The sequence below is a fragment of the Solanum tuberosum genome, unplaced genomic scaffold (assembly GCF_000226075.1).
Source record: "Solanum tuberosum cultivar DM 1-3 516 R44 unplaced genomic scaffold, SolTub_3.0 scf00441, whole genome shotgun sequence".
NCBI lineage: Eukaryota > Viridiplantae > Streptophyta > Magnoliopsida > Solanales > Solanaceae > Solanum > Solanum tuberosum.
The window spans coordinates 144,563-155,079 of NW_006239381.1; the positions used below are offsets into that span (position 1 = coordinate 144,563).

Sequence of the window (10,517 nt, forward strand, 5' to 3'; positions counted from 1 at the left end):
ATTCAATCTCTTTGAATGCAAATTCTCTTGATAACAAGAGTCATGGAGGAAGGACTTTCAGGACAAATTATCAAGGAAACAGTTATGCAGGTGGTGATAGCAATTATGCTGGTAGAAGCAGTTCAGGAGGAAACTATTACTCAGGCAGTAGTAGTGGTAGAAATGCTATAGTGTGTGACTATTGTAAGAGGACTGGACACACTAGGGACAAATGTTACAAGTTGCATGGGTATCCCCAAGGTAACAATAATCAAAACTTCAGGTCAGGGAGTTACAATGGTGGTCAGAGTTTCAGACAACAAAGCCCAAACTTCAAAGGGAAGAGAGTGGTGGCAAATGTATATGGTGCTGCAAATGACATGATGAATACTCATGGAGAGGAACAGTCACAAGGCAACAATCATTCAAATGTCAGCTTCACAAAGGAACAATATGGACAGATTATGAACCTGTTGCAACATTTTCAGAATGAAAATGTGGGAGAAGATGCTGGTGCCAATAATGCCTCCAGTGTTGCTGCTGGATCCATGAACTTTGCAGGTATTGTGGTTTGTTTTTCTTCTACTGATTTTGGCAATCCTTCATGCAAGTGTTTTGAATCAAGTGCTAATTTGTGGATCATAGACTCAGGGGCATCAAATCATATAACCTTTAACAGAACTTCCCTAATCAACATTAGAACCCTGCCTTTTCCTATACTAGTTTCACTTCCAAATGGATACAAAGTTAAGGTAACAGAATTTGGGGATGTACCAGTCACATCTAATATCACTTTACATCAAGTATTATATGTGCCTTCTTTTAAGTATAATCTAGTTTCAGTCCATTCCTTAACAACTTCTATGAAATGCATAGTCTTGTTCACTAATGCATTGTGTCTGTTGCAGGCCCCTTCAGTGAAGAGGCCTCAGGTGATTGGTAATAGCAGAGATGGGCTCTACTTCTTGTGCTCAAAATGCCTGAAGACTTCTAATAGAATCGATACCAGTCAAATATGTTGTTGTTTTCCTAATAATAGTCTCTTTTCTTGTTCTAGCAAAAATAAAACATGCAATTCTTCTTCTGTCAAACCTTCTACTGCAGATAAATCTCATAGTGTTCACAACTCTGTTCCTCTTGTGTGTACTTCTCCTTCCAATAATATTGATGTCTTGTTTGATCATATTTCCTGTAACAATTCTGGAGATAATGTCGACTTGTTGTGGCACAATAGACTTGGCCATGTACCTTTTGTTAAAATGAAGAGTATCACTGCATTACCAGCCACTTTTTCTCCCAAACAACCTTTTTCCTGCAACATTTGTCCAATGGCAAGACAAGAGAGATTACCTTTTAATCACAGTACCAGCCAAACCAAATCCATTTTTGAACTACTTCACATTGACTTATGGGGACCATATCATGTGTCCACATATGACAACTACAAGTACTTCATTACATTAGTAGATGACTACAGCAGGTCAACTTGGACCCATCTTTTAAGTACCAAAAGCAATGCCTTACAAGTTCTGAAAAATTTCATAGGTCTGGTGGAAAATCAATTCAACACCACAGTCAAAAACATTAGGACAGATAATGGTCTGGAGTTTACCAACAATGAAACACACCAATTTCTTTTGTCCAAAGGGATCATTCATCAGAAAACTTGTCCATACACACCACAACAAAACAGTGTGGTGGAAAGAAAACATAAATATTTGTTGGAAACAGCCAGAGCCCTTTTGTTTCAATCTAAATTACCTATAAGGTATTGGGGAGAATGTGTTTTGACAGCCACCCATCTCATCAATAGACTTCCCTCAAGCCATCTGAAAAATAAATGCCCCTATGAACTGTTGTATAAAAGAAAACCAAATTATAGCCAACTTAGATCTTTTGGGTGCCTTTGTTACCCCACTGTCCCGAAAGTACTTAGAGACAAACTTGAACCAAGAACCACCCCACACATTTTCCTGGGATATCTTTTTGGAACAAAAGGTTACAAGGTAATGAATCTGGCTACAAAGAAGATACATGTCTCCAGGGATGTGATCTTTCATGAAAATGTCTTTCCTTTTACTTTGTCAGCTGAAAGCTCTTCTTTTCCTTCTGTTTTGAGGTCTATTCCTTCTACTGATTATACTGAATTAGCCTCATGTGATAATTGTGTAAGTGACTATAACAATGTAACTGATACAATTCCCATTCATCCACCTGACCACACCATTGAGGATCCCATTGCACAACCACCTCCTGTCCTTACCATTACATCTCCAACACCACCACCACATGTTCCTTCCACAGTAGTGCAAAGAAAATCCCATAGAGTAAATAAAATTCCACAACATCTGAAAGATTACATTGTCAACATTCCTAGCCTAAAACCTGTTGACATCAACACACAAAACACACAAAATCATCCCACTTCTCTTACTGCCTTGTTTACCAAACACCACCATGTGTCTCCTGATGTCATTGCATCTAACAGTCAAGCTCTTGTTGAGAATGTTTGTCATGATAGTGAGCCATCATCATATGAGGAAGCATCACTGAGCCCTGCATGGCAGAAAGCCATGACACAAGAATTTGAGGCATTGTATGCCAACAACACTTGGGATCTTGTAAGTCTACCAGCAGACAAGCAGGCAATTGGATGTAGATGGGTGTACAAAGTTAAACATAGAGCAGATGGAAGCATAGAAAGGTTCAAGGCAAGACTGGTAGTCAAAGGATATACACAACAGGCTGGAATAGACTATACTGAAACCTACTCACCTGTGGTTAAAATGACTACTGTAAGAACCTTAGTAGCATGTGCTGTGAAGAAAGGCTGGGGTATGTTTCAACTTGATGTTAATAATGCTTTCCTTCATGGAGATCTCCATGAAGAGGTGTATATGAAAGTGCCTCAAGGCCTTGAGATACCTAATCCAGGTCTGGTTTGTAAGCTAAATAAGTCACTCTATGGTCTCAAACAGGCCAGTAGGCAGTGGTATGCCAAACTGACTGAGGCATTATCATTCAGGGGTTACACACACTCACATTATGATCACTCACTATTTTATAGGAAGGCAGGACCCTTGGTAGTGTTTGTTGCCGTATATGTAGATGATGTTATTTTGACAGGCACAGACACAACTGAAATTGTACAGCTCAAAGTGTATCTAGACGACACTTTCAAGATCAAGGATCTTGGCAGACTCCATTACTTTCTGGGCTTAGAGATACTTGACACAACAGAGGGGGTTCTTATTTCACAACGAAAGTTTGTTTTGGACTTACTCAGAGAATATGATTGCTTTAATTATGCACCTCTGTCTTCACCACTAGATCCTACTGTCAAACTAAGAGCCAAGGAAGGTCCTCCTCTATCTGATCCCACATTCTATAGGAAGTTGATAGGCAAGTTGAACTTCCTTACTAATACCAGACTGGACATAGCCTTCAGTGTTCAACAATTGAGTCAGTTCATGCAAGATCCTAGAGCTCCTCATCTACAAGCAGCTTATCACCTTCTTAGATACCTAAAGAAGGATCCTACTTTGGGAGTACACTTATCTATGGACCCTGACTGTACAGTTCAAGCCTTTTGTGACTCAGATTGGGCATCCTGTCCAGACTCAAGGAGGTCAGTCAGTGGCTATTTAGTACTACTTGGGAACAGCCCCATCAGCTGGAAGTCCAAGAAACAAGAGACTGTTTCCCTATCATCAGCTGAAGCAGAATATAGATCACTCAGAAAGGTTGTAGGAGAGTTGACTTGGCTTCACAGGTTGCTTACTGAATTGACTGTTCCTATCTCTTCTCCTATTGCTGTTTACTGTGACAGTCAATCTGCTATTTACATTGCTCGTAATCCTGTGTTCCATGAGAGAACTAAACACATTGAAGTGGATTGTCACTTTGTGCGCAGTAAGCTTCAGGAGGGGCTCATTTCTCTGCACCATGTGTCCACCTCTGACCAACTTGCTGACATTCTTACCAAGGCTCTCACAGGTGTCAAACATTCAGTCATTTTACACAAGTTGGCAGTGAAATCATCACCTCCAACTTGAGGAGGGGTATTAACAATCATGATTAAAATGTGTATTAATTATGACATTCAGTTAGTTAGATTCCATCTTTTCTGTTAGTTAGTGCAGTTAGTTAGTGATGTCAGAGTCGGTTAGAGAGCTAATTAGTTAGTTAGATATTTTCCCTTTCTGCAGAATTCGTTGATGTATATTCACACATGTATATAAGTACTTCACTACTGATCAATGAAACGTGTGAGTTCTTATTTTACCAAATCATATTTTCCTCTCTGTTATTGGTTTCTCTCAGTTGCCAGTTATGGCTTCCATCACTACCAAAATAGATAGAAATTGATAATGTCTACTATAATTTATTATGCATACCTAATAAATGATGTCTTTGAGCAGGGTTCTGATAAATTTGATCTTGGAGAAGGGACATAGCAGGGTTCCAGTGTACAACGAACATCGAGCAAACATAATTGGACTTGTCCTGGTAATTATTTTCTGCTGTCTCAGTAATGCACATGAGAATGTGTTGCTGAGATATAGTTACCTTTCCGATAATAATTTGATAAGATCCAAGTGGTATATGTGATATATGTTGTTCATGCTAAGTTTCAAAATAGATGAACTAAAACATATCCCTGGAAATTATGCTGACCTTCTTACTAGAATTAAGCTGGGAAGTGCTGGTGTCCCAAGAGCAAAATCTTTCATCTTATCCATTACACGTGCCTGCTCCAATAAAATAATATGATGGCTATCCATGGACCATGGAGCAATAAATAGCAAAGAAGTATGAAGAGATACAGTACCCACAGAAAGAGGAAAAGGAAACGCGAAGGGTTTTAAGGAATAAAAATTTCTCAGATTTTCCAAGAGACTAAAAGACTCAGTAATTAGTGCAAAGAGAACCGATAAGCAGAAATTTCTTGTCAAAGCATGAAGTATAATTACAAACTACTTAGCTTCACCTAGGATGTGAGAAAGTGGTTTTACAAACCGCCTGAATCTTTATTGATTCAAACTGGATCATGATTCAGAATCGAGCTTTTCTTTGAGTTAAAATAGCTGTCTCGTATAGATGCCTGACTCTGTTAATGTATGCTTAATTATTAATTATGGTGATAACATCATAAGAATTTATTGTTCTGATTAACAGGTGAAGAATTTGGTGACGATTAATCCAAGTGATAATGTGCCCGTGAAGAATGTAACAATACGGCGTCTCCCAAGGTAGTTTAGCTGGAAACAAAATATCCAAATTGTCTCTTGGATGTTATCTGCATAATAGTCAGTATCACAAATTCCAATTTCTTATTTGACTCTCTGTTCTAACACCTAACAAACTGCTGTAATATTTTCTTAGCTTAGTTAAATAGTCCCCTGACATCGTTTGCACAACATGCTAGAGTTTCAGCGACAATGCCATTGTATGACATACTAAATGAATTCCAGAAAGGTCTCAGCCACATGGCTGCTGTTGTGAAAAAGCCAAATGGCACAATCGAGAAAGGAAGCGCCAATCTGTCCACTGGTGGTGAGGAAGAACTTACAGTTCTATATATTTTCTAGTCATTTTACTGTAATCTTGCATATCTATTCCTCTGCCTTCTGTCTTACTTTTCCGCGGTAATTTGTACATGTGAAATGTTATATCAGTAAGAGAAGTGAGATTGAACATTCCTGGGGAAATGTTTTATCAAAGGAAAAGCTCGAGGGCCAGACGATCATTGAGGAAGTCAAAGAGATTCAGTGCAAGTATTTCGCGAAGGGAGTTGTCGAAAAGCAGAAGGTGGTCAGAGGAAGTTCACCCTGAGATCCTGCCAATTAAGGAAAAATCACTTTCAACTCTTTCTTCCGAAGAAGTAATAGGAATCATTACCGTGGAAGATGTCATTGAGGAGCTTCTAAAAGTAAAGAAAATGTTCCCTCCTGTAAGTTTATTTTTATATCTATCACCTAAAATTGGTAGTACTAATTAATTTCTTGGTGTAGGAGGAGATCTATGATGAGACAGATCATGTTGATGCCAATTCCATGTCTAGACTCGGCCGCGCATCAGCATAGACAAGTCACACGGGGTAATGTACTCATGAAGCATCAAATTCAACATTATTGATGTTATTTGAACAACCTGACGGAAGAAGCAAATACACTTGAAATCATATTAGTCAATTTCTTTGTGATTATAAATGGATTGATTTGCACAAGCTATTTATTCCTCATCTATGTAACATGTCGATCCCTGACCCCATCTTAATTTTGACTTATAGCAAAATTATATCAGTTATTACGCCTCTGCATCTCTGACTTTCCACGTGTTTGGAGGGGTACTACAGGTAACAGGCTTAAAGAAATAAGTAGGCATATTCTGATTAATCATTTCAATAACAACGACATATAGTATAATCTCAAAAGTGGGTGCAAACATAACCCTATTGGTTACAGAGATTGTTTCAGATAAATCCAGGCTCAAAAATATTGTTTTACAGAACAACTTTGAAAGAAAGCAACAGATCAATGAAGAAAAACACCCACGTATGGTAATAATTTTGAATTCTTCAAGTGAGTTGGAGTATCTCGTATGTACATTTGAAGCTCTAGGCCTGTCCACTAGCCCACGGGATATCTCACGGGACTGGTCCATCTGGCAAACGTGTGAGTCCATTATATTTATTAAAAAAACTACAACTTTTTTTTTTTTAAGAAAAAAAAGACTTGAAGAGATTGGTAGGCACGATTAATCACTTTAGGTATCTAATCTTAAATGTTAATGAGTGATTGTTAATTATTTGAGTTCTTAGGTATAATACTTATTAATTAGAGAGGTACGGCTTTGGATAAATCAATGAGAGTATAACATGTAGCCTACCTAATTGATTCAGATTTCAAAGCAAAGTACATTAATTAGAATAATAGATCAAATGAACTTAGATGAATGGAAAACTAGGATAAGCAAGAAAATAATGGGTTCTATTAGTCAAGATAGTTGTGCTGTTGTGACGATACATGTCGAAGGTATTCCGCCATTAGTTATATTGGAAGAATAATTTTAAAAGGTCGCAAAGTTAGTTTGATAGTCATGTTAAAATTTAAAATTTGTAATTCAAATTCTTAAAAGTTGTTTAAGTTATGTCATATATGAAAATGAAATGGTGTTAAAATTCGGAACATGATATAGTGGAAGAATTTATATCCCATCAAATACATGAAATACTACTATTTCAATTTAGAACGTGCCTAAATGATATGTTTTATATAATGTTACTAATCTTGAAAAGATCAATTTAATAATTTATTTAATAGAGGTATAATACATAGACATTTTAACTTGATTTCACTTGGCAATTAAATATTTTTATATAAATGTACATGTAGATATTTCAATTCATTTTTATTGTATTTCATGGACATCTACATAACACAAAAAGGATATTTAGATGATCATTTTAATATAACGAAAACAAGTCGAGTTGTCTAGCTAGATATACATTTTCAAATTAAAATTTTAATGGTCGTTTTAACAAAATTATATTTGGAATTTTAAATATTGTGGAAACACCGTTTGCCTATGTGGAAGCGTTCCAGAATGTGGGAGGAGAAAAGAGAGGGCCCATTAATACCATTATGACGCATGTCATTCTCCGTTGGCCCATTAATGAGATGGGTCAATCTTCACTTTGACCACTCTACTTCTTTTTTCTTTTTTTTCCACAATATTTTACTCTCTTTTTATTTAGATCTGATGTTACTTTCGGTGGGGGAGTTGAATATTTGTCTTCTTGGGCCCATCCAATCTGCTTGAATGTTTTTATTCTTCCATAAGACGAAAAGGCATATCATTCATTCTTCTGTGATTAACTTCAAATTTAAATCACTTTGCATTTGTCTGTCTCCTAATTATAAATCTAATTTCTTTTCCTCTGTGGTAAACTGAGAATAATGTTTTTTTGTATTATTACTTTTTCATGACGGAAAAATAAATACGTAGTTAAACTTGGTATTAGTCATCACAAATGGAGTTAGTAATATACCCTCTTCATTTATTTACTATGTAAATTACGATAGACAGTAACTTTTTAATTTTTAAGAGTGAAATTTATGTATTTAAAAATTGTTGTTCATCTTGTATTCCTAAGATACTTAGAACAAAACTTTGAAGAAATTGGTAAGAAACAACAAAGTTTAAAGAGTATATTTTCAAACTAGAAAATTAAAACTAGTACAGAAAATAGAATCAGAAACAGATTAGAAACAATATAAAAATATTTTTCTCAAAGAAAGAAAATTGAGCCCACTGAATGCACAGTGTCCCGTTAAGGAAATTATTCCCCTCAAGTACCCGAGGTTAATGGAATATATCCTCCCAGGATAGAACGATCTTACTCACCGGTGTATCGGTACCTAAAACCACGGTGTCAGCGAACCACTCAACGGCAGTAAAGTACACTTTGAATACTAGATTTAGTAGTAGTAGAAGAAGTCCAGAAAAATTAGTTCAACTAAAATGAGAAGAAATCCCTCAATTTATAAAAAACAAAGGGTAGTATGAAAAGGTTATTATTGTGCCTTACCGGAAAGCTCACAAACCTTTGGAAAAGTCACAATCTTTCGGAAAGGTCACAACCTTTCATAAAAGGAAACGGACAAGTATGTGTACTTTACAAGCAAGAATTAATTGCATCTGGATAAGTAGGTTTCCCCTTGGACTTTCCGTAGTGAACATATGTCGGATATACTCGGTCAATCGGTAGATGCGATATCTTTGAACCGTCGAGCTTTGGTGTATACCTAGACAATCATATGTCACACAATTAACCCTTTACTGTTTATGGTTCTTACGGTTGTGTTCGTTTCAGCCATGAACACCTCCTGGTTTCATGAGATTATAAAGAGATGGGCTTTTGACAATCATCCTCTTTGAAGAGGCTTACATTTCACACTCACATAGGTGATTTCTAAACGTGTTATCGCGTAGATACACTATTTGGTCAAATCTGTCAAACTTAGCAAATCATTAAAACTTTAAGCTTTATTAATTCATTAACAAGCCTTAATGTTGTATCCTTGTTCCTGAGCATTGTCTTCATCATGGGAATGGATTGAGTTGGTTGACAATGCAGAATCGTCAGTCACAACTTTGTTTTTCTCCTTGAATCTAACTCTTGGGATCTCCAGTTTGCTAGATAGAGTTACCGCTATGATGACTTGTCCTAAGCCGTAAACCCATTCCGTTAGATGATCTTTCAACTTTCTCTCTAGTTAGGCCTTTTTGTAAGTGAATCTGACACATTATCATTTGACTTTACATAGTCAATTGTGATAATTCCACTAGAGAGTAGTTTTCCGGTATCATGTATATGTCTTATATGACGAGACTTTCCGTTATACATCATACTCTACCTTTTGCATCTTGACTATCAAAGTGTATGCATACAGATGCCAAAGGTTTGGGCCAAAAAGAATATCTTTCAAGAAATTCCGGAGTCTTTCAACTTGTTCACCGGCCTTATCTAGAGCACCTAGCTCAGAATTCATTGTAGAGCTAGCGATACATGTCTTTTTGGAAGATTTCCAAGAGACTGCTCCTCCACCAAGAGTAAATACATATCCACTCGTGGATTTTACTTCATTTGATCCCGGTGATTCAATTTGCATCACTATATCCTTTCAATATTGTAGGATATTTGTATAATACAAGACATAGTTTTGAGAATGTTTTAAATACCCCAAAACTCTCTTCATTGTCATCTAATGAGTTTGATTGAGATTATTCATGAACCGACTCAGTTTATTAATAGCGCATGCTACATCTGATCGCGTAAACTTTCTGATATACATCATACTTCCCAATACTCTAGCATAATCCAATTGTGAGTCACTTTCACCTTCATTCTTTTGAAGTGCAAAGCTCACATTATTGGAGTCTTGACAATTTTAAAATCCAAATATTTGAACTAGTCAAGTACCTTTTCAATGTAATGAGACCGTGACAATGCTAAACATCTTGTAGTTCTAAGAATTCTTATACCTAAGATCAGATCATCAACTCCACGATCTTTCATATGAAAGTTGCTTTCTAGCATATGCTTAGTAGCATTTATGTCATTGGTGTCTCTACTGATGATCAACATATCACAATATACAAACAAACAATTACCTTGTGATTTTAATGTAAACACATTTATCACTTCCATCATTCTTAAATCCATTTACCAACATAGTTTGGTCAAATTTCTTATGTCATTGTTTGGGTGCTTGTTTTAGTCCATAAAATGACTTAACAAGTTCACACACTTTCTTTTCTTTACCAGGAACCACAAAACCCTCGGGTTGTTCCATGTAAATTTCTTTCTCTAATTCCTTATTTATGAAAATTGTTTTCACATTCATTTGATGAATTTTGGAGGTCATTTACCGCAGCTAATGCAATTAACATCCGAATGAATGTAATTCTAGTTACTGGCGAGTATGTGTCGACAAAATCAAACCTTATTTTTTGTCTACAACCTTTGACAA

General features: G+C 36.3%; 1 protein-coding gene across 1 annotated transcript in view; it reads left to right on the plus strand.

The window, feature by feature from the left end:
- The window catches only part of LOC102595297 (DUF21 domain-containing protein At2g14520-like), an 8,904-nt gene extending 2,839 nt beyond the window's left edge, over positions 1-6,065 (plus strand). The window contains exons 7-11 of the mRNA XM_006363771.1: positions 4,401-4,488; positions 5,158-5,231; positions 5,408-5,535; positions 5,658-5,911; positions 5,994-6,065. Coding sequence (XP_006363833.1) covers positions 4,401-4,488; positions 5,158-5,231; positions 5,408-5,535; positions 5,658-5,911; positions 5,994-6,065 — 616 coding nt within the window. The remainder of the gene's footprint in view (positions 1-4,400; positions 4,489-5,157; positions 5,232-5,407; positions 5,536-5,657; positions 5,912-5,993) is intronic.
- Positions 6,066-10,517: the final 4,452 nt, after the last annotated feature.